This window comes from Pipistrellus hanaki (assembly GCF_964339955.1).
Source record: "Pipistrellus hanaki genome assembly, chromosome: 1".
In the NCBI taxonomy this organism is placed as follows: Eukaryota; Metazoa; Chordata; class Mammalia; order Chiroptera; family Vespertilionidae; genus Pipistrellus; species Pipistrellus hanaki.
The window spans coordinates 1,478,447-1,500,627 of record NC_140503.1 but is presented as its reverse complement, the minus strand read 5'-3'; the positions used below and the strand labels follow the sequence as shown (position 1 = coordinate 1,500,627).

General features: G+C 66.1%; 1 protein-coding gene across 1 annotated transcript in view; it reads left to right on the top strand.

Moving 5' to 3' along the window:
- The window catches only part of TDRD9 (tudor domain containing 9), a gene marked incomplete at its 5' end in the record, with an annotated part of 44,937 nt that extends 23,170 nt beyond the window's left edge, over positions 1 to 21,767 (top strand). The window contains 23 exons of the mRNA XM_084860838.1: positions 848 to 945; positions 1,296 to 1,427; positions 2,253 to 2,418; positions 3,281 to 3,344; positions 3,418 to 3,481; positions 3,830 to 3,874; positions 4,352 to 4,405; positions 6,423 to 6,539; positions 7,230 to 7,337; positions 8,297 to 8,397; positions 9,570 to 9,743; positions 11,816 to 11,927; positions 12,434 to 12,646; positions 12,854 to 12,943; positions 13,726 to 13,986; positions 14,562 to 14,714; positions 15,906 to 15,976; positions 16,985 to 17,094; positions 17,535 to 17,631; positions 18,399 to 18,537; positions 18,996 to 19,114; positions 19,851 to 19,923; positions 21,350 to 21,767. Of these exons, the coding sequence (XP_084716964.1) occupies positions 848 to 945; positions 1,296 to 1,427; positions 2,253 to 2,418; positions 3,281 to 3,344; positions 3,418 to 3,481; positions 3,830 to 3,874; positions 4,352 to 4,405; positions 6,423 to 6,539; positions 7,230 to 7,337; positions 8,297 to 8,397; positions 9,570 to 9,743; positions 11,816 to 11,927; positions 12,434 to 12,646; positions 12,854 to 12,943; positions 13,726 to 13,986; positions 14,562 to 14,714; positions 15,906 to 15,976; positions 16,985 to 17,094; positions 17,535 to 17,631; positions 18,399 to 18,537; positions 18,996 to 19,114; positions 19,851 to 19,923; positions 21,350 to 21,451 (2,663 nt within the window). The 3' untranslated portion in view covers positions 21,452 to 21,767. The remainder of the gene's footprint in view (positions 1 to 847; positions 946 to 1,295; positions 1,428 to 2,252; positions 2,419 to 3,280; positions 3,345 to 3,417; positions 3,482 to 3,829; positions 3,875 to 4,351; positions 4,406 to 6,422; positions 6,540 to 7,229; positions 7,338 to 8,296; positions 8,398 to 9,569; positions 9,744 to 11,815; positions 11,928 to 12,433; positions 12,647 to 12,853; positions 12,944 to 13,725; positions 13,987 to 14,561; positions 14,715 to 15,905; positions 15,977 to 16,984; positions 17,095 to 17,534; positions 17,632 to 18,398; positions 18,538 to 18,995; positions 19,115 to 19,850; positions 19,924 to 21,349) is intronic.
- Between the last annotated feature and the right edge of the window lie 414 nt (positions 21,768 to 22,181).

Genomic DNA, 22,181 nt, shown 5'->3' with positions numbered 1-22,181 from the left:
GCCCGTCGAGTTTGGTGCAGGCTGTGCCCATGTGACAGATGCTGCCTGTGCTGGGAGGGTCTCGGGGCCTGGTTGGCACTGCTGGTCACATGCTCAGTGCTGTACGAGGCGCCACTGACCTTGCCCATCACGTGGCCGGTGGCTTCGCTGACCTCACTGATTGGTTCCAGGAGGTGTCTCTGTTTCTGCTGATTGTCTGCTCAGAAAGTCTTGTCGTTGGCAGATGGGGTGGGGGTGGGGGTGGGACAGGAACTCCTGGGGAAGGACAGGGTGCCAGGCGGCAGGGCCGACGCGCTGTCATGGGGCTGCGTGCCCCGGAAGGAGCACCTGCCGCTGCCCCTCTGGGCATCGATGCAGGCAGCGGCCCTCCTCCTCGGGAGAGTCATGGTTTGGGGTACACCTCAGCAGCACAGCTGCTCGGTGGTGCCCCCCCCCCCCGGCCCCATCACAAGCTCCACGTGGACTCGCCCGTTCACTTCCAAAAGCTGGGGGTGGGGAGGCTCGAGGGGGAGGCAGGACTTGGAGAACCAGGTGGCCGCCTCCTGCACGCACCTTCGCTCTGGCGAGGCCGTTCCGGGGGACCCGCGCCGCTGGCTCAGTGCCTCTGTGCTCGCCCGCGCCCGGCAGGAGGCGTGGCCCTGGGTGTCTGCTGCCCTAGGGACACGGCCTCACCCCAGGGTCCCAGCTGGGGCCAGCGCTTCCCCACCCAGGACTGCCCGGCACCGCCGCCGCCCAGGGCTCGGCCGGCCTGTCCGCTGGAGACGGTCCTCTCAGGGCTCAGGGGTCATTCTCAGCGCCTGTCGATGACAGGACCGTTGCACGCGGCCTCTGAATGTCTCCCGTGCAGGCCGAGCTGGGCGCGTGTCGAAAGGCTACTGCTACCGCCTGGTGCACAGGGACTTCTGGGACAACGCCATCCCCGACCACGTCATCCCGGAGATGCTGGTAATGCGCGGCCAGCAGCCGAGCCCCTTCCTACAGACACTTTACGGGGCATCAGGTCAGCGGCCGCCAGCCTTCGGACCTCAGACCCCACTGGCAGCCGTGCTCTGAGCTGTGACTTGGGTTCCGTAAAGCTCCTCGCTGTTGAGCGGGTGCCCTGCGGGCTCCCCCCTCATCGGTGAGGCAGCGAGGGCGGGCGGTGTGCTCCGCTCCCCTCCCGGTCCTCCCTACCTGCTCGCTCTCTTTCGTTATCTCTGTGTCTCCTCCCTCCCCCCCCCCCCCCCCCGTCCCGGCCCACCCCCGGAAGGAATGTACTTGGTCCGGGACCTCGCTGAGTGCAGCTGTCCTCTCAGCGTTGTCCCCTAGGCAGCACCATCCTGAAGGTGAAGCTGCTGGACATGGGGGAGCCCAGGGCTCTGCTGGCCACCGCCCTGTCCCCGCCGAGCCTCAGCGACATCGAGCGCACCATCCTGCTGCTGAAGGAGGTAGGCGCTGCTCGCCGGGGAGCGGCTGTGCTGCGGCGGCGTAGGTGTTCGGTCAGGAGTGGTCCGCAGCTGCCGGAAGGCCCGACAGTGACTGTGTGTGTGAGCCTGGCCCCGGCAGGACCGCATCGCTTCCCTCCGCACCTGGCACCATCGCCTCCAGGGCCGGGAGCTCTGCCGTGAGGAGCGGTGACCACTGCGCTCACTCCTCTGTCTTCACGCTGCCCTGAGAGTCACTGCCGCCCGGAAGGGTTCACGCTGGGAGGCTGTGCGGCTCGGTCTGCAGGCTGCGGCCTGAGCCCCGGTCTGTGGGGCAGCCGGCTGCCCTCCACGGCCTGTGCACCCTCCGGCCCTGCCCTCCACTCCAGCTGCCCCCTCCCCACTCCCATGGCTGGAAGCTCTGACTCCACCCTCAGCTATGCTCTTGGGCCTGCACCCTGGGCCTGGGCCCAGGCACCCCATTCTTGTTCTTTGTTGGGGCTCCGCCCTCTAAGCCGGTGGTGCCTCTGGCATTTCGCCTTCATTTAACATCTGGGTTTCCTGTGGACACGCTGAGTGGAGGAAGGCGGTCTGCACGCAGCTCACAGGCTTTGCTGGGGGCGGCCAGGTGCTGCGCGCGTGGGTGGTGCAGTGCAGCCCTGCCACGTGCGGTACACGGGCACCACCCTCTCTGAAATGGCAGAGTGCTCTGAGCTCCAGGCCGGGCTGTCCGTGTGCTGGCAGCACCGTCTCCCATGGTGGGCGCGGTGCCTCTCCGAGCCTTTGCCCGCCAGACCTGCCGCCGTGAGGAAGGTGCCCGTCGGGCTGGCTCACGCTCCTCTGTCCCAGGTGGGCGCGCTGGCCGTCAGCGGGCAGAGGGAGGACGAGAACCCGCACGACGGCGAGCTGACCTTCCTGGGCCGCGTGCTGGCCCAGCTGCCCGTCAGCGCGCAGCTTGGCAAGCTCATCGTGCTGGGCCACGTGTTCGGCTGCCTGGACGAGTGCCTGGTCATCGGTGAGTGAGGGCCCCCCCCCCGTGCCTGGTCATCGGTGAGTGAGGGTCCCCCCCCCCGTGCCTGGTCATCGGTGAGTGAGGGTCCCCCCCGTGCCTGGTCATCGGTGAGTGAGGGCCCCCCCCCCGTGCCTGGTCATCGGTGAGTGAGACCCCCCCCCCCCCCCGTGCCTGGTCATTGGTGAGTGAGGGTCCCCCCCCCGTGCCTGGTCATCGGTGAGTGAGGGTCCCCCCCCCCCCCCCGTGCCTGGTCATCGGTGAGTGAGGGCCCCCCCCCCGTGCCTGGTCATCGGTGAGTGAGGGTCCCCCCCCCGTGCCTGGTCATCGGTGAGTGAGGGCCCCCCCCCCGTGCCTGGTCATCGGTGAGTGAGACCCCCCCCCCCCGTGCCTGGTCATTGGTGAGTGAGGGTCCCCCCCCGTGCCTGGTCATCGGTGAGTGAGGGTCCCCCCCCCCCCCGTGCCTGGTCATCGGTGAGTGAGGGCCCCCCCCCCGTGCCTGGTCATCGGTGAGTGAGGGTCCCCCCCCGTGCCTGGTCATCGGTGAGTGAGGGTCCCCCCCCGTGCCTGGTCATCGGTGAGTGAGGGCCCCCCCCCCCGTGCCTGGTCATCGGTGAGTGAGGGTCCCCCCCCCCCGTGCCTGGTCATCGGTGAGTGAGGCCCCCCCCCCCCCCCGCGCCTGGTCATCGGTGAGTGAGGGCCCCCCCCCCGTGCCTGGTCATCGGTGAGTGAGGGTCCCCCCCCCCCCCGTGCCTGGTCATCGGTGAGTGAGGCCCCCCCCCCCCCCGTGCCTGGTCATCGATGAGTGAGGCCCCCCCCCCGCCTGTCCCCGGGCGGGTGCCCTCCTGACGGCCCGCGTTTCCTCCAGCGGCGGCGCTGTCTCTGAAGAACTTCTTCGCCATGCCCTTCCGGCAGCACCTGGACGGGTACAGGTAGGCAGCCTTCCTGTTGGAGCGACTGTGTGGTGCTGCGGGCACCGGTGACCTTGCGTGGTGTTCATTGCAGGAACAAGGTGTATTTCTCTGGCAATAGTAAGAGCGACTGCATCGCCCTGGTTGAGGCATTTAAAGTAAGTTCTCTGGCCCGGCCGGCGTGGCTCCGGGGTGTAGAGCCGAGGCCTATGAACTAGGATCAGCAGGAGGCAGCTGATCAACTTGCCTCTCATCGTTGATGTTTTTCTCTCTCTCTCTCCCCCTCCCTCCTTCCCTCCTTTCCTCTTCCTTCCCCTCTCTCTGAAATCAATAAAAATACATTAAAAAAATAAAATATTGGAGGAAGTGGATGGGGGTGGGAGTCAAGTTCTGAAATTGATGGAAAAATGTGTAAACTTTCTCTGGTCCAACTGGGTGAAGATGAACGTAGAAGACAATGGAGTCGTCAGTGAAGCATTTTGGAACTTGGGTTCCTTTCCTTTCAGACCTGGCAGTCCTGCCGGCAGAGAGGGGAGCTGCGGCACCCAAAGGTAGGGCCCCCCGGTGCTGGGGCCCGGGGCGCTGTGAGACACATAACCTGAGCCTGAGCCTGGCCTGGCCCTGCACTCCTCCTGACGCAGGCCGCACAGCCCGGCGTGCTGCCTGCGCAGTGTGACCTGGAGTGTCCGGGGCCTCTCCCTGGGTGCTCGGTGCCAGTGGGGAGGCGGTGGACCCGGTCCACTCAGAACCGAGGCCTCTTGGCTGTTCTTGGAGAGCGGGCCTAAACCCGGCCTGCCAGCGCCGCCCCTTCCCGGCAGGTTTGGTTCTGGGCTGTGCGCTCAGGCCTGTGGGCAGGGGTGTGTGCTCACTGCCGAGCTCAGCCCCCTCCCGCGCACCCAGCTCTGTTAGGGCTCCTTCCCAGGCTGGGCGGGCGGTTCTGCTGTGGCCAGAACTCCGCCGGGGGAGCTGCGTGGCTGCAAGAGCCACAACGGGCTGCGGTGACACCAGGGCTCTGCTTTGTGTTACAGGACGAACTGGACTGGGGACGGTTAAATTACATCCAGATCAAGAGGATCAGAGAGGTAAGTGGGACCCGGGGCAGTGATGGTGTCCCGAGAGGCACAGCCTGCTTCCAGCCTGAGGAGAGTCCGTGTGTGTGACGTAGCAACGTTCTCCGTGAGGTGAGGTCTACAGTAGGGAACCTGCAGTGGCTTCACGTGCTCGTTAACACACAGCAGCTACGTGTAGCTGTCCTCGTCCTGTTCTCAGAGGAGTGGCCCGTCTCGTTCCGGGCGCTGGGTCCCTGTGTCCTCCCGTTTCTTGGTTAGATTGTGTGCTGGGGGGAGGGGGAGGGTCCCCATGGCCACCCTCGGGCTCAGTGATTGGCTAGGAGGACAGAGCTCAGACCAGCTGTTTGCTGTGCGTGTGGCTGGGGCTTCCTACAGCTACAGGATCAGAATAGAGGCAGCAGGTCCCAGGCGCAGGGGTGCCAGCACGGACCAGGAGCAAGGCCCCGGCGCTCCCAGGAGCCTGGGGCACGATCGATTCTCCCTGCAGTGACGTGTTCACCAAGGCCAAGGCCCTGCTGCTGGGTCTTACGGGGCGGGGCTAGGTGGGCTCGGTGGGCGTGGCTGCCCCGTGGCTGTCTTAGCAACTTAGCAGCCTCTCCAGAGTCACCGTGACGGCGGGACCCAGGGTCCTCCACCCACAGAGGACACGCAGCCTGAAGCGCTGTGTCCAGGCCTCACTACCCAGACTCTGGTGAGGCGGTGGGTCCGAGGGCCCCGGGGTTAAGCACAGCTGTCCGGGACGTGCGCGGTGTGGACACGGAGCCTGCTGAGCCGGGCGGGCCGCCCAGGGCATGGCCTTCCCTGTTCCTGGTTCTCAGAGAGCCGGCTGTGTGTGCTTTTGGTTCTGCGGCTCCTGGCTAGAGGGCATTTTTATATTGTTTTTTGGAAAGAGAGGGAGTGAGGGAGGAATGGGGGTCGGGGGGAGAGACATCCACCACGTGAGAGAGACACACACCCCGGCAACCAGGGCTGGGATCGGACCTGCAACCCAGGCACACGCTCTCGATGGGGACACAGCCGACTCCTCGGTGCCCTGGTGAGGCTCTGTCACTGGCGCTCCAGCGCCGGCTCGGAGGACGCCCTCTCGGTTTGAACTTACTGGGTGGGTTTTGGGGGAGGGGAAGGGGGTTAATGGTTAATTTCTGCTTTCTTGTTAACCCTGTGTCTGCTGCTGCCTTCCCAGAGGAGCGGGGAGCTCCTGCGGCCGGCTGCCCGGCCTGGGGCGGGTCCCGGGCCCTGCAGCGCTGGCCCCCGTCTCCTGAGGAGCTCTGGAGGAGCGCTGGGCCCCCAGGGGAGGGAGTGGGTTAGAGCTTCTGTTCCGTGGCTGGCTTCTGAGTTCATTCTTCTGGCCGAGTGAGTGAGTGACTCGCTTAGTTTTAAATTGATTTTTGATTAGAGAGGTTGCATGTGACTGAAGGCGTTCAGGAATCTGGAGACGCACATGCTGCGTGCGCTGGGCTTGGCCTTCCTGCTGCCCAGGCTTCCCTCCTCCCTGCTCTGTCTGTCTGTCCAGGTCCTCTCAGTTGTGTCTCCAGCGTGGTTTGTGGGGTTTGCTTTCTGTGACTTCCTGAGGCGGCTCGGCGGGACTTCTCACGGCCAGCGCACAGGGCCGGGAGCTCAGCGCATAGGGCCGGGAGCGTGTCTGGTGAGGGCCGCTGCGCACGCTGCTCCTGCACCAGAGGCTGTTCGGAGCGGCTGTTTTCAGTCCCAGGAGCAGCCAGTCATGCAGAGGTTTTGGGCTCCGATGACAAAGCAAGGGCTGGTCACGGGCATTGGCTCCTCGAAACCTCCTGGCGGTGGTGGTGGTGCGTTGCGGTAGTTTCTCCGGTGTGTGCGTGGCATGGGGATCACCATGTGTAGGAAGTGAGTGTCGGGCATTTCCTGTCTGAGCCTGCTGAGCATCCCTGCTCCTGATTAGTAAGATCCCAGCAGACCTGGGACACGGCCGCACCTCCGGGTGGGCTAGTGCTCCCGCCCGCGGTGTCACTGTCTGCGTGGCGTGCCTGGGACGGTGCCGCCGTCTGCGCAGGTGGCGGAGCTGTACGAGGAGCTGAAGAGCAGGATCTCGCAGTTCAACATGAGCGCGGGCCCCCGGCGGCCGGCCCTGGACCAGGAGTTCACGCACAAGCAGCGGTTCATCCTGCAGGTGCGTGGCTGCCGCCCGCTGACGCCGCCGCCCCTTCCCGACCCGGGGCTGCCCACAGCTGGTCCTCGTGCCTGAGCTGGTGCCTGGGCCGTGCTTACTGCCAGGGTGTGTGGGCAGCACTCACTCCCAGGCTGAGCCTGCCCTGAGCTTCCCGGAGAACAGGCCGCTTTGGGCATCGTCGGCGAGTGCAGCCCTCACACTGACACGTCCTTGCAGCTCCGAGGCTGTCTGAGGAGCCGGTGGGAGGGGACTTACCGAGACTCGGGAGGGATTGTCCCGGAAGGCGGCGCAGCCCTGGGTGGGGCCCGGGGGCATCTGTGCACCTGGGTGTCAGCGTGGGCGGCGCTGGAAGGGGGGGGGGTGGTTAGGGGGTTGTCACTGAGGGGGCCCCGGAGAGCACGTTCCACGGGGCCTGCTGGGCTGCTGCTCCGACCTCAGTGTGGCTGCGGGAGCCGAGCCCAGCCAGCCCTGAGGTCCTGGCGGGGGGGTCTGCCTGCTCCCCCCTCTGCTCCCCGCCTTCTCACCCTCCGCCAGAAGTGCTCTCGCTCCTAGGAGGCAGGTCGGCCGGCCGAGTGCGTCTGTTACGGCTTCATGCCTGAGCGGGGCTCCCCTCACGTTGTCAGCGTTGCGTCCCGGGCAGAGGAGACGCTGTGAGCTGCTGCGGCTGCACGGGAGTCGGTCTCTCCCCAGGTGGTGCTGGCCGGAGCCTTCTATCCCAACTACTTCACCTTCGGGCAGCCCGACGAGGAGATGGCGGTGCGGGAGCTGGCCGGCAAGGACCCCAAGACCACCATCGTGGTGGGTGGGCAGGCCTTCCCGGAGGCGGCACGGGGGGCCCAGGGCTCCCTCCCCACAGCGGCCCAGCCTCTGGTCCCAGGAGTCCGCCCGGTCCCTGGTGTCCCTGCGAACGGGAGCCCAGCCGTCCTGCTCGTGCGGCCCCGGCCTCACAGCCCTGGGGAGGGCCGGCCGGCGGCGGGGCCGTGGTGGGGGTGGGCTGCTCCGTGTGTGGGCGCGTGGCGTCCCCTCGGCCTGGCTCACGTGAAGCAGGTGTCCTGCCCCTAACGGTGGCAGAAGCAGCCTGGTGTGCGGCCACGCGGCTTTCCCCTCTTCCCGTGACCCTGCCAATGACCCTGCCGTCGCCCTTGGCAGAGTGAGGGCGCGCACGGAGCCGGTGCTCAGCGAGGCGGCGAGTGCCCGGGAGGGACGCTCCTCCCGCAGGGGCAGGCACAGCCGTGGTGGGCCAGGCCTCCCCCAGCTTCCCTCAGCCCTTCCTGTGGCCCCACCTGGCGCCAGGAGTGGGTGGCCTCCTGCCCCCCTGCCTGCTGGAGCCCCAGCTGCCTTCCTGCTGCGCACGTCGTGAGCACCGCGTCTCCTTGGCACTGCCTGGGCCCGAGTGGGACTCGTCATCCCTGCTCTCGGTGCTGAGTCTGAGGGGCAGCTGACCTGCCTCTGGACATCCCACAGGCAGGGCGTGGAGCGGGGAGGGCTGTGGTCCACGGGACCTGATCGCAGCGGGTGAGGGGGCTGGGGGCACCCCAGACAGAGCCTGCAGCCCCTCGGTTGGGACCGGGATGCAGGCTGGCTTTTGGCCATGCCGAGCGACCTCAGCCTCCCCGTATGGCATCCGGGCTGTTTGAGGCCAGAGTTAGCCTTTGTGTAGCCATCTTCCCACGAGGCTTAGTGAGTTAAGCGGCGAGTGCTGAGTGCACGGCGTGGAGTCTCCTGCCGCCGAGCTCTGAGGGGCCGTGTGTTTGCAGCTGAAGCACACGCCACCCTACGGCTTCCTCTACCACAAGCAGCTGCAGTCCCTCTTCCGGCAGTGCGGCCAGGTCAAGTCCATAGTGTTCGACGGCGCCAAGTGAGTGGAGGAGGAGCGATGGGGGACCATCGGTGGTCTCCGTGGGCACAGAGCCAGGCTGGCACCGCGTGGCATGGACTCCCGTGGGCCTTCGCGTGGGTGGGAGGGAGATGCATGTGGTCAGCATCTTTCAGGGGGGGTGGTTGCAGGGGCCGTGGGCGGGACAGTGAGGGGAGGGTCCCAGAGGCTCCCTGCGAGGGCTGGAGCAGGCCCCCCACTCCCCTGAGGGCCCCCCGCGCCCTGAGGGCCCCCGCGCCCCTGAGGGCCCCCCGCGCCCCTGAGGGCCCCCGCGCCCCTGAGGGCCCCCGCGCCCCTGAGGGCCCCCGCGCCCCTGAGGGCCCCCCGCGCCCCTGAGGGCCCCCGCGCCCCTGAGGGCCCCCCGCGCCCCTGAGGGCCCCCGCGCCCCTGAGGGCCCCCGAGCCCCTGAGGGCCCGAGGGGCTGCCTGCCCCTGGCGCACTGCCCTCCAGCACGGCGTCCCTCGCTCCGTGGCAGTCGTGGGGACTGTGTTGACCGGGCATTTGACATCCACAAGCCCGTGCACTTGGAGGGAGGTGTCGGCAGGTGCCCTGCAGCCTGACCCCCGGTGGGCGGGGAGGGGCAGCTGCCACTCTGTGGGTGGTCGCCTGGTGTCTGAAGGGAGGCCACCGTGCATGTGTGCTCTCCTCTTACCTGCGGCTTATTTTACAATGAAACAGAAAGCCCACACCTGCCCTTCTGTTCTAATCGTGAGCACGAGTGTTTCTTGACCGAGAATTCCGTCTGCACCTGGTGCAGGCGGACCCCGATGTCGGTGCAGTGACCTGTCACTGTCGTGGCTGCGTGTCCCGGGGAGGGGGAGTCGCTGGTGTGGCTGAGGCTCTCGCTGAGAGGTGCTGATGCACTCAGCTGCTTCCCGGGTGCCGGCAGCTTCACTTTTACTTACTTTTTTAATCCTCACCCCAGGGTATTTTTTCCTTTGACTCTTAGAAGGGGAGGGAGAGGGAGAGACAGAGACGTCGATGTGAGAGACACACATCTGTGTTGCCTCCCGCATGCTCCTGACCAGGGCCGGGAGCCTGCAGCGAGGTGCTGCCCCTGCCGAACCAAACGGGACCCTCCCGTGGCAGCGGCGCTCTGTCCCGGAGCCAGACCGGCCGGGGCGGTGACGGGACCTCATTGCCTTGCGGAGCAGGGCCTTCGTGGAGTTTTCCCGGAACCCGACCGAGAGGTTCAAGGTGCTGCCCGCGGTGTACATGGCGGTGAAGATGTCCCAGCTCAAGGTGGCCCTGGAGCTCAGCGTGCACTCGGCGGAGGAGATCGAGGGCCGGGTGCAGGGGGGCGTCGTGTCCCGGCTCAGGAACACCAGGTACTCAGAGGGCTCCCTGTGCCCGTTTTCTCACACGGCCACCCGCACCCCCTGGCAGCACCGCTGGCCCTCCCCTGGCTGTGTGCTGGGCGCATCCCTCCCCTCGGAGCCAAAGGGGCTCCATCTTCCCCCGCTGAGCACGTTCCGGTGCAGTTCACATGGGTGTGGAGCAACCACCACTGCCTCCTGCCTCCCAGACAGTGAGAGCGGAGGGAGCAGAAAACAGCCAGGTTCACTGCTCACACCTGTCCTGTCTGCGGGGGGGCGGTGTGGTGCTGGCACCTCGGGTGCTACGAGCCTGGGACCAGAGTCTGAGCTGGTCCTTCCTGTTCTCTGAGCACCTTCCTCCAATTTCCTCTCCCCACCCCTCCCGCTGCCCGTAACCACAGCCTGAGCACTTTTTTAAAAAATTTTTTTAAATACGGTTTTATTGATTTCAGAGAAGAAGGGAGAGGGAGAGCGGGATAGAAACATCAACGATGAGAGAACCATTGATGGGGGATCAAGCCCGCAACTGGGCGTGTGGCTTGACCGGGAATCAAACAGTGACCTCCTGGTTCATAGGTCCACGTTCAGTCACGGAGGCCGGCCTGTCGGGCCTGAGAGGTGTGTGTGTGTTTGTGTTAGAGTTCCCTTAGGGCAGTGCCTTCACGGCCCATGCACGTTGTTTCAGTGATAAGATTGCCTTGTGTTTTATGGCTGAGTAACAGGCCACCCCTTCTCTGCCCACTCACAGCCGGCACGGGCCCTCCTGCCCTGTTGCTGGGACAGGGCAGGTCTTGTTGTGAGTCGATGTTTCCGGGCCTTGGCTAAAGGCACAGAAGAGGGGCTGCTGGCCGCCCGCCGGGGGCTCTGTGTCCGTCTGCGGGCCTCAGGCTGGTCTCCAGCTGCCCCCGTGCGGCCCCGTGCGGCCCGGTGCGCAGGGTCCCTGAGCCCCGCCCACCAGCGCTCTGCTGGGGTCGCGATGCTGCTGCCGCCACGGGGTGGCGTGGCCGCTCGTGGAGGTTTGCTGGCTTCTCGTGCGCCGTGGGTCTGCCGGCGTCTGTCCAGGGGCCTCCATTCTGTGCCCGGGCGTTGCCCTCTGGCTGCCACGTCTCCGCTGTGGGCCAGCGAGCCTCTCCACTGAGCGCACTGCTGGAGGCGGGCCGCGCGCCGAGTGTGGCAGCAGGGTGGCGGGCCGCGCGCCGAGTGTGGCAGCAGGGTGGCGGGCGCGTTCCCCCTCTTTAGACTGAACCCCAGGCCCTCCTTCCTCTGAGAGCAAACCACACTGCGCTCCGTTCTCAGCGGACGGTGGGCGGGCGAAGGGCCCTTCCCTGGTGAGCGGGCTCCCGGTGCCCGCCTGTGGCTCTGGCTCTGGGCAGCGGCCGTCGAGCACCTGAACTTCTTCTCTGGGACCACGGCTGACATCACGTGGCCCTGGGTCCTGTTCGCCTGCACGTGGTTAGCCTTTCCCCCTCGCACTTTCTCCTCGGGACGTTTTACTCCACCAGGAGCTCGAGCTGGTGAGGGCAGTGCGTGCCGTGAGCGCCATCGTGGGCTGCCGGGCCAGGCACGGGGTGTGGTGGTCTGGACACCTGGGGTGCCTTTGCCTCAGCTGCTCTCGGTCAGTCAGGGGGACTGGACTGGGGAGAGCTGGACAGGATCTGCTACAATTCTCCACCTTACGGCAGTGAAGTCGGTGTCGGGGAGGGCAGGGTCGTCTCAGCGAAGCTGCGTGTCACACTGGGCAGTGTGCGGGCGCTCTTAGCTGGAGGGCAAGGCCCTGCCTGGTCTCGGGGACTGTCCCGCTGGGCTGGCCGCCTGCTGAGTTCTGGAGGCCCAGGCCCCTCGCCTCCGAACCCGGGACACGCAGCCTGGCACTTGCTGTGAGCTCCAGGCCGTGGCTGTGTCCCTCGCGGGCGTGTGGCCGCTCAGGAAGCAGCAGACACTCGAGCCGGGGGACCAAGCCCGTCTCTGCGGTGTTTGCCCAGGGCGTTCCCGTCCCGCAGCGGTGGGGGCGGGGCGGCGGTGAGGTCACACTCCCGCCTGTTTCCTGGCACGCGGGCCTGTGACTCCTTTTCCAAACCGTGCAGGGTGAACGTGGACTTCCAGAAGCAGACGGTGGACCCCGTCCAGGTGTCGTTCAGCACGACGGGCAGGTCCCGGCTGGTGCCGGACCTCTTCCTCACGGTGGACGTCACGGAGGTAGGCCCACGAGGGTGCCGTCCCCGCGGGAGGGGGCGTAGCCGAAATGGGCAGCACGCCAGGTGAAGCACCAATGCTCGTTTTCGACTGGAAGCGGAGTTTTAAATGTTAGTCATGTGTAAACACTAAGAACCAGTTTTAGCCACAAGATGCACATGCAAATGTTAACGGGAGTAAGAGTGTGCACCTGTGCTGTCCATGTCCGTATGGCCACACAGTGAGCCTCGCACGGTTACCTGGGGCCTGGGAGCTCGTGCCAGCTGGAGTGCAGGCATGCTTCCTGCGCGTGGCAGCCATGCCGCTGGGCAGCTACGGGCACCTGGCTCCAGGGCAGCGGTGGCGGCAGGGGGAGGGCTGCCGGCCGGGCCTCCTGCTCCTGCTGTGGGGCGGGCCTCCCCGTAGCTGCTGGAACCCCTTCCTGGGCGCTGCTGGGAGCCCGGCCCCCTGCCGGCAGTGGTTGGAGCTGGGCCGCAGGGGCCTGAGGCTCACGGCGCCTCCTCCTGCAGGTGGTGGAGGTGGGGCACTTCTGGGGGTACAGGATCGACGAGAAGAACGCCGCCACCCTGAAGAAGCTGATGGTGGAGATAAAGCGCCTGAAGCTGGCGCCCTTGGCCGTCCACCCGCACCCGGACCTGGTCTGCCTGGCGCCGTTTGCCGACGCCGAGGAGCGGAGCTACTTCCGGGCGCAGATCCTGTATGTGTCGGGGAGCTCTGCCGAGGTGCGTCCGCCGCGCTCACGGGGCCCTGGCAGTGGGGCAGAGTCCTCGCCAGAGGGAAGTGCGGCAGGAAGGAGCGTTAGACAGGTGCCCCGCAGGAGAGCTCGCCCTCAGGGACGGGGGAGCAGAGGGGACGCCGCACGGCCCTGGCCGGCAGGAGGACACGGAGGAGCCGCCGGGCCTCGTGCTGACGTGCGCCCCTGCCTGCAGGTGTTTTTCGTGGACTACGGCAACAAGTCCCACGTGGCCCTGGACCTGCTGATGGAGATCCCCAGCCAGCTTCTCGAGCTTCCCTTCCAGGTGGGCGGGCTCCTGCCACCCCACCCGATCGGGCTCTGCTTTTCCTGCACGTGTGTCGCTGCGGGCATTTTTGCCAGTGTTGGTCGTGGAGTTAAATACGTGGACGGTTTCATAGTTGGTACAGGTTTCTGGTCCTATTGAAACCAGGCGACTTCTGGCGGCTGGAGACAGACGGACGGCTGTCTGTCAGGATGAGTAGGCCTCCTGCACCTGCATTGCTGCTGAGGAGCCAGCCCAGGCCTCTCCCCGGGAGCCTCGCTCAGTTCGGGTGCTTTCTTTAAAATATATATTTTATTGATTTTTACAGAGAGGAAGGAAGAGGGATAGAGAGCTAGAAACATCGATGAGAGAGAAACATCGACCAGCTGCCTCTTGCACACCCCCTACCGGGGATGTGCCTGCAGCCAAGGTACATGCCCTTGACTGGAATCGAACCCGGGACCTTTCAGTCCGCAGGCCGACGCTCTATCCACTGAGCCAAACCGGTTTCAGCCCAGGTGCTTTTTTATTGGTTGCAGAACGTGAGAGAGGGGGAGAGAGGTAGACACTTCCATGTGAGAGAATCATCCATCAGCTGCCTCCTGCACGCCCCCACGGGGACCCCCGGAGATCTGGGCCGATGCCCTGAAGGGAACAGAGCTGGTGACTTCCGGGTTTATGGGACCAGCTTGACCCTCGATCCGCTGGACCGGGCTAGGGTGGGTTTATGAGAGCGCCGTGAGCCACAGGGCAGACCCTGGGGCGGATGGCTCAGACCTGGCCAGCCCTGCCCTCGCCCGCAGGCGCTGGAGTTCAAGGTCTGCAGGCTGCGCCCGTCGGCGCGGTCCCTGGTGTGCGGCGAGCACTGGAGCGGAGAGGCCAGCCGGCGCTTCGCCGCCCTGGTCAGCGGCCGCGCGCTGCTCGTCAAGGTCTTCTCGGTGGTGCACAGCGTCCTGCACGTGGACCTGTACCTGTCCTCGGGGCTGCAGGACTTCGTCAACGTCCGGGACGTGCTCATCGAGGAGGGCCACGCCGAGCTGGCCGAGGAGTGCTACGAGTCCCGGGTGCGCAGGCCTGGGGGCCGGGAGGGGGCGTCCTGTGAGGACCTGGGTGCCCTCTGGGTCCGCTGGGTCCTCAGACTGTGGTGGCCGGTGGTGGTGCCTGTTTCCTGTCATTCAAACATTTAAAACGTCACAGCCCTCCCTGCAGCGGGGTCTCTGGGTCTGTGGTGTAGAGGGCGCAGTGAGGCTGCTGTGGCAGGCGGGGTTCAGCTGTGACCCTGCGGGGAGAGGGGTGGGGGGTCGTGAGCTAGAGCTGCCCGTGGGGTCCCATCCTAGACACACTTCCGGTCCCGGTGACATCCCCAGCGGTCGGCACCGCGTGTGCGGAAAGCACTCTGCCGGCTTCTTGCTCGCACACCCCTCGCCCTCGGCGCCGGCGGCGGGGCAGTGCGGCGTGGCCGAGCCCTGGGGAAGCCCGGCCCGCTCCTGTGTGGGTGACGGTGTCTTTGGCCGTCACTCTGGAGCCTCCGTCCCGGAGGTCGGCTGCGAGAGGTCCCGCCTCGGAAACACGGGTTAGTTGGACAGAGGGCTTTGACCCACTTTCCTGTAGTAAGACAAGCTTCTCTGCTTCCGTTCAGCAAAGCCACGAAGCTCTCAAGGGTCTCTTTTCCAAATCAGAACACGTGGCCAACACGTGCTCGCCCTCCCCCACGAAGGACAGTGAGAAGCACCTGATCCGGGTCTTGCTGGACAGCTTCTCCTCCAACAAGCTGGGGCCCCCAAACCACAAGGTACCTCCGGCCTCACTCGCACTGCCAGCCCAGGTGGGCACGGGCACGGCCGTTCTCCTGGCTCCCCGGCCTCGTCCCCCGGGAGCCTGTCACCAAGAGAAACTTGGGGTTTGCTGTAGGGAACGCTTGGACTCGTCTTTCTCAAACACAGTAAATAAGCAGTGTGTGTTATTCAGTCACTAGAGAGGCCCAGTGCACGAATTCGTGCACGGTGGGGTCTGGCAGGCCGGCCCCAGTCAGGCCTATCCGGAGGAGACAGCGGGAGGTTGGCCAGCTGGGACCTCCTGATCGGGGACTGATCAGGACTGGGCAGCAGGTCCCGCCCCTGATCAAAGTGGAGGGGCCAATTGGGGGCGGAGCTGGTGGGGGGAGGGGCTATGGGCCAATCTGGGCGGGGCCGGCTAGGAGCAGGGGCCTCTCCCCAGTCGGGCCAATTTGCTGGCTGCAGAGGGCGTCATAGCTACCAGCCTTGTGGTCATTACAGTGTTCTGGTCGCTGGCTTTTTACATAGATATGTTTTTGTTAATCCTCATCTGAGGATGTTTTTCCATTGCTTTTCAGAGAGGGAGGGAGGGAGATGGAGAGAAACATTGATGTGAAAGAGACACATTGGTTGTGTCTCGACTGGGGGTGGGGAGCGAACCACAACCCACGCAAGTACCCTTGACTGGGACTCGAACACGAGACCCTTCACGGTGCAGGCTGACCCTCTCAGCCACCGAGCCACACCAGCAGGGCTAGTCCTTTTTCAGACCAGCCTTTCCCAAGGCGAGCAGCTTGTGTATGGGAGGAAACAGCGGACATTGGGTTCCTGTGGCCTGCCCGAGGGGGGAGGCACCGGCTGCGGCGTCCCCACCCTGTCCTGCCGGGCCCGCCGCTCCGCGCTGCCTGCCCACCGCCTGGGCACTGCGGGAGGGGATGCCCCCCCCCCCCCCCCCGGGGCTGAGTGCTCGCGTGGCCTTGGCAGCGGCTCTGCAGTGTGCGTGGCGAGGGAGGAGTCAGACGAGGACCTTGGAGCACTACTCCTGCTGATCTCGAGGACGTGGCTGCTTTAAAAGCTTCGTGTTGCTCTCAGAGAGGAGGGAGACAGAACATCAGCGGGCATCTTTCTTTTTAGAACAGAGCTGCTTTGGGCTTAAGTGCACGTGCAGGGGTGTCTTGCTTCCTGGTAACGTGTGTGTTGTGTGACAGGTAGTTCTGCACGGGCCCTTTAACCCCTACGAGCTGAAGTGCCACAGTGTGACCAGAATATCCAAGTTCAGGTACGGTTCCCTCGTCCCCGTGGACGGTCACTCTGCTCCCAGAAATGGCTCCCTGTACCCCACCGTGTGAGCGCCCGTTACCTTTTCTAACTCCCCTCCCTCCCTCCCTCCCTCCCTCCCTCCCTCCCTCCGATCTGACAGCCGTTCTGTGCAAGATGTTTTGTTTTGTTTTTTAATATTTTTTTATTAAATTATTATCTGTGTATATATTTTAACATTGCCCCCCCCATACTGTGCAAGATGTTTCTGAGTATTTTCCACCAAAGACTTGTTTTTTTCTGCCCTCGCTGTCGTCGCTCAGCGCGTTCAGACGGCCCCAGGCTGAGGTCGGCGCAGTGGGGCCGTAGCGAACAGTGCAGTCGGTGGCCTGCAGGGGAAGTGGTCTCACACGGCAGCTGACGAGGCCTGGGGCCACAGCACGGAGAAAGCCCCGGAGGCCCCCCAGGGAGGCTGTCAGAGACCTGAGGCTCAGTGCGGCGGCCACGGGGTGTGGGGAGAGGGGACCAGGTGGGAGCGTCGGCGCAGGTGTGCCTCCCCGGAGAGCCCCTCGCGGAGGGGTTGGTGGGAGCAGAGGGTTGCGGCTGGTGCAGTGGCGGTGCCGGGGCAGCCCTCCTGCGTGCGTTTTCCTGGGTCACTGGCTGCAGGGGAGCCTGCCCCTCAGGCCCTGGACCGGCAGCACGGGGTCTGGGCCTTGTTAGAAGTGAGACTCCCGCCCAGGCCTGCTGGCTGAGCACCTCAGCCGCACGGCAGCCAGGGGACCACGGCGGCGCTCCGGTGTGCCCTGGGTTTCAGGCGGAAGGGTCCCGGGGGGCCTGTGGGCTGCACGGCGTCCATGCTGCGCCCAGAGCCCACCACTTTCTCCTCTCCGTGGGCGTGGGGGGTGTCTGCAGGTGATGTGGGAGTTCTCTGCCCCTCCCTCCCCGGGGTGCCTGTCTGGCGGAGGTGGGAGGGAGAGGGCAGTGGGCAGCCACACGCCCAGGCGGGACCACGGCTGTGCCCTCCTCCCAGGCGCGTTTGGATCGAGAAGGAGAGCATCAACTCGGTGGCCATCAGCGACGCCCCCGAGGACCTGCACCAGCGGGTGCTGGTGGCTGCCTCGCTTTCCGTCAACGCCACGGGTGAGTGCGGCGGGGCCCTCCGGCTCCTCCCCCCTCCGGTTCACCCCCCTCCCCCCGCTCCTCTCCCCCTACAGCCCTCCAGCAGGCCGCTGTCCTGGGGGTGGTGCATCGCGTGGTCTGGGCTGCTCCCTGAGCGGTGGGCGGAGGCCGGTCTGAGAGGGGAGCCTCGGCCTCTCCTGCCCCAGAGCAGCTGCCCCCTCATCCTCACCGTCTGCGCTGCGAAGAGGAGCCAGCCAAGTCCCGGCCCTGCAGACCCCCGCCTGGCGAGGAGGAGGGGAGAAGGCCCGAGCAGAGGTCCCGCCACGGCTGCGGCTGAGCCCTGGGACCAGGCGTCGGTCTGCAGGGCTGAGGGGCCGGCCATGGGGCCCGTGGCTGCGGGTGTGCCTGTGGGGCCAGGGTGGCAGTGGGGCTTGTGCACGGACCCGCACGCCTGTCCTCAGGGTCCACCATGCTGCTGAGGGAGACGTCCCTGCTGCCGCACATCCCCGGGCTGCCCGCCCTGCTCGGCATGCTGTTCGCCCCGGTGATGGAGCTCAGGTACGCCGGCCCAGGAGGACCACCGGGTGGCCCCGGGGAGGACCACCGGCCACGACACACCTGCTGCTGGCCGGTGCCCTGTGCTGGCCGGTGCCCTGTGCTGGCGGGAGCCTGTGCCGGTGGGCACCCTGTGCCGGCGGGCGCCCTGTGCCGGCGAGAGCTTGTGCTGGTGGGCACCCTGTGCCAGCGGGCGCCCTGTGCTGGCGGGAGCCTGTGCTGGTGGGCACCCTGTGCCGGCGGGCGCCCTGTGCTGGCGGGAGCCTATGCCGGCGGGAGCCCTGTGCCGGCGGGAGCCTGTGCTGGCCGGTGCCCTGTGCCGGCGGGAGCCTGTGCCGGCGGGCACCTTGGCTGAGGGCAGCTAAGGCTCAGGCAGGTCCACGCGGCCTCCCCAGGAGTGCGAATGCCACAGGCAGAGGAGACAGGTGGAGCTGGCACGTGGCTCTGACGCTGTGAAGGCTGCGCTGGGTTTGTGGCTTGTGAGCGTGGCTCAATGTCTAGCAGCTAGTTGTCAGCAAGAGCCCAGGCAGTGCCGCCCAGGTGCCCCTTGTCCAGCCTCACCAAGGAGGCGCCGGGGGGGGGGGGGATCGCGGGGGCGGCGGGCAGCGGCGGGCACAGACACGGCGCCTCGTCTGCTCACGGGGAGAAGTGGGGCTCTAGGCGTGGTCGGCCACCATGTCATTGATGACTGTGCACCCCGCTTGTGGCCTGGACCCGGGGTCAGCTCTGTCCTCATGGAAGCAGTGCCAGCCCCGTCTCTCGTCGCCCAGGGTGGACCCGGACGGGAAGAGCTACACCGGAGCCCTCTGCGGCCTGGGCTGGAGCCCGGCCACCGGGGCGCCCATCCTGCCCGAGCACGACATGGAGCTGGCCTTCGACGTGCGCTTCAGCGTGGAGGACGTGGTGGAGGTGAGCTGCTCCTGCGTGTCCCCCTCCCCCCCGCCGGGCGGCGGTCCGGCTCCTGTGCCCCTGGGCGCCGACAGCGCAGCGGCCGCTCAGGCTGTGGGGACGCAGAGGCCCGCTCCTCCCGCGGAGGCAGAGGCAGCCAGGCCGCACACCGTGGGCTCCCGCAGGGCCCCCAGCCGCTCCTCACAGGCTCCCGCAGACGTCCGCGGGGCAGCGTGTGCTCACAGGCACGGGGCTCCAGGCTCAGGGAGGGTCTTGTGCTCAGGAACCTTTGTTGCTGATTTTTGCTTTTTTGTTAATTTCTTAAGTGACAGCAGTGGCAGTGGAAGGGACTGTGTCTGAATTTGCTGGGAGAGGAGGGGGTGTGTGTGTGTGTGTGTGAGGCTCTGTGCCATGCTGAGCGGGAGCCGCAGTGAGCCGCTGCCCCAGGGCCACCGGGCACTCTGCTCCTCCCTCTGCAGATCAACATCCTGCGGGCCACCATCAACAAGCTGGTGTGCGACGGGCCCAACGGGGCCAGGCACCTGGGCCCCGAGCGGGTGGCGCAGCTGCAGGACAGCGTCCGCCAGAAGCTGCTGGGGTGAGTGCGCTCCCTCCAGCCCAGCCTCTGGCCCTCCAGGAGTCCGGGCAGGGTAGGCTGGGCGGCGGTAACAGACCCTCTGGGCCAGGCCCCGGCTCAGCGGGAGCAGCCGCCTGGGCAGGAGCTGGGCACCCTCACGTTGGGTGACCTGAGAAAAATGGAGCCGAGGGACCCTTTCCAGGTGCAGTGGCAGTGGGTCCCTGGGGGCAGGGCCTGCAGGCTGAGCTCGGCCTGTGAGCCTCCCCCAGGAAGGTCAGGGACAAGCCTCCTGACCCCCCTCCCCCTGCTGCCTGGACCCCCAAGGCCAAACCCAGCCAGACCGGGGCTGGTGGCAGGGCCCTCCGCCAGACAGCACCCTGAGCTGTGCGAGCAGGTGGGTGGTGTCCTGGCTGTGGGCACTGACAGTGGCGGCGGAGCTGGAGCTGCCGGGAGAGAGGCTGGTTTGGTTCACTCTCCTCCCTGCTCCTCAGGAAAACACATACGTGTCGCAGGTAAGGTAGCCTGTGGGTGTGGCCCAGAGAGAACTGCCGTGGGCGGCGCCCGTCAGGGTTGTGCTGTGGGGCGTCCGGCTGGTCACCATGCTCGAGAGGCGTGAGTGCGGGGCCGTGGGGCCTGCGTGGCCAGCCGCACCCTGAGCCTGCTCTGTGTGCGAGGTCGCAGCGAATCCGAGGGCAGGTGCAGGGTTGGCTCTTTAGGAAAGCGCAGTGGATGACTGATTCTCTTTCCCAACTTCTAGTTTGTTCTGTCAGCTGAAGCCGAGAGCGAGGACGGCCCCCAAGTGGCCTGAGAAGCCGTACGAGTGGAACCAGGTGAGGGGCAGCGGCCCGAGAGCAGGCGGCTGGTTATCGAGGCCGCACAGACCTCTCCTCCCCCAGACCCCCTCCCCCTTTCTGGACCCGACACCGGCCTGGTCCTGCCTGGGGCTGTGGGTGGAGCAGAAGGTCTGAGTGTCCCTGTCCTGGCTCCCGCTGTCACAGCACCTCCCGGGCGGGCCAGCCAGCAGCCATTCGCTCAGGGGCTCAGAGGCTGGAGGCTGGGAAGGGGCCCTAGGTGCCGACCCTGCTCCCGCCCCTGCACACCCACCCTCCAGCTGTGTGGTCCCACCCGCACCCCCGCGTCCAACCCTGGTCACCTCCCGGCCTCAGCAGGGAACCTGGGCCCAGCTCAGCCTTAGCATCAAAGCCTCGGCGGGGCCCTCCGCCCCTGGGCCTCTCCTGGGAAGGGCGGAGAACGGGGTGCAATGTGGGGTCCCGGAGATGGGCCCAGGAGGGTCTGAGCTTTAGCCCAGAGCGGGGTGTCTGGTGAAGGGCCCTCCCCAGGCCACGTGCCCTCGCTCTGTGTGCCTGTGACCGGCTTCGTCGTCGGAGCCTCAGGGCCGTCCCAGCCCGCTCCGCGGGGACGGGCTCTGCGGGCCCCGGGGTGGGGCCAGCCACCCGCCGTTTCCCGGGGTGAAGCTCGGAGCAGAACTTCGCTGTGAGGCCGGTCAGCGCTTTAGGAGATGTGACTTCCCTGGCAGGGAGAGACCATGGCCGCGAAGGTGGCTTTCCCAGGGCGGGGCTTACCCGTGGCACCCGTGTGCTGACCCCTGCGATTTCCCAAATGTGGAAACTCGACTGCATGGTTGGTGGTGGGGGACTGCGTCCGCGCTCTCCCCTGAAAAACAAAACAGAGAACGTGCTGCTTCGTATGCTTCCAGCGAAGTCACGCACGCCACGCCCACACAGCGCGGGGGGCCTGGGGGCGGCTCCGGGCCGTTCAGTGGGTTTGAAGGCAGGTCACTCAGCGGGGCTGGGCTGGGCGGGGTGACCTGGGAACGCACTTCTGCTGCCTCCCGCCTGTGTGTGTGCGTGTGCGTGTGCGTGTGCCTGTGCCTGTGCGTGTGCCTGTGCGTGTGCGTGTGCCTGTGTGTGTGCCTGTGCGTGTGCGTGTGCATGTGCCTGTGCGCGTGTGCGTGTGCCTGTTCGTGTGCCTGTGTGTGTGTGCGTGTGCGTGTGTGTGCCTGTGCGTGTGCGTGTGCCTGTGTGTGTGTGTGCGTGTGCCTATGCGTGTGCGTGTGTGTGCGTGTGCCTGTGCGTGTGCCTGTGCCTGTGTGTGTGCGTGTGCGTGTGTGTGTGCCTGTGCGTGTGCCTGTGCGTGTGCCTGTGCCTGTGCGTGTGCGTGTGCCTGTGCGTGCGTTCTCCCTGCACGCGGCTCCTCGGGGCCCGTCCACGGCTGACGGGTGCTTCTGTGCCACAGGTGGACCCGAAGCTGGTCATGGAGCAGGCGGAGCGGGAGGGCGGCCGGGGCAAGAGCCCCTTCCTGTACCAGCTGCACCGGCTGATCCTGCTCAGCTCCTAGGCGCCGGGCGCCGGGCCGGCGGCCACCTCCAGGCCGGTGTCTGAGCTGTCCCTGCTCCTGGCAGGGACCCGCCTGTCTCACCTGAAAACAGAACCTCTGAAAGCCTCGCCCGGATGGAGCCGTGTCTGCTGTCCGAGGAAGCTCAGCAGCCGAGCTCGCGTGTCTGTCCCCTTTGTCCCCGCCCTGCCCCGCCACGTGCCACAGCTGCTCTGCACGCCCGGGTCCTCCAGTCTGTCCAGGAGGGAACATGTCTGAGTTCAGGAAAAGGAACTTGAGTTTTGTGTGATTTTGGTTTTCATCTCAGTTACAATTCTCAGCTCCCATTTTGGAAATCGGAGGTTACTGGCAGCTGCATCTGTTCAGACAATAAAGCATTAGACTCAGTTTCTGTTTCTGACATTTTTACATCAGGAGACGGAAATGTATTTTAACCCCCAAAAAAGTCCAAAGTTATAAAACCGATAAAGGAATATAGGCTTATTTTTTAATGTTGTTATTGATTTTAGAGTGTAAGGGAGAGGGGGAGAGAGAAACATCAGTGAGGCCTCCTGCCTGCCCACCCCACACTGGGGATGGAGCCACCACCGGGCCTGTGCCCTGACGGAGCCCGCTGCCGGGCAGGAGCCAGCTGAGCCCTGTGGCCACGGGTGCAGGGCTGTTCGCAGAGCTGCCTTTTAAAAGAGGCCTCGCCGCCAGTGTGGCTCAGTGGTGAGTGTGGACCTGGACCTGA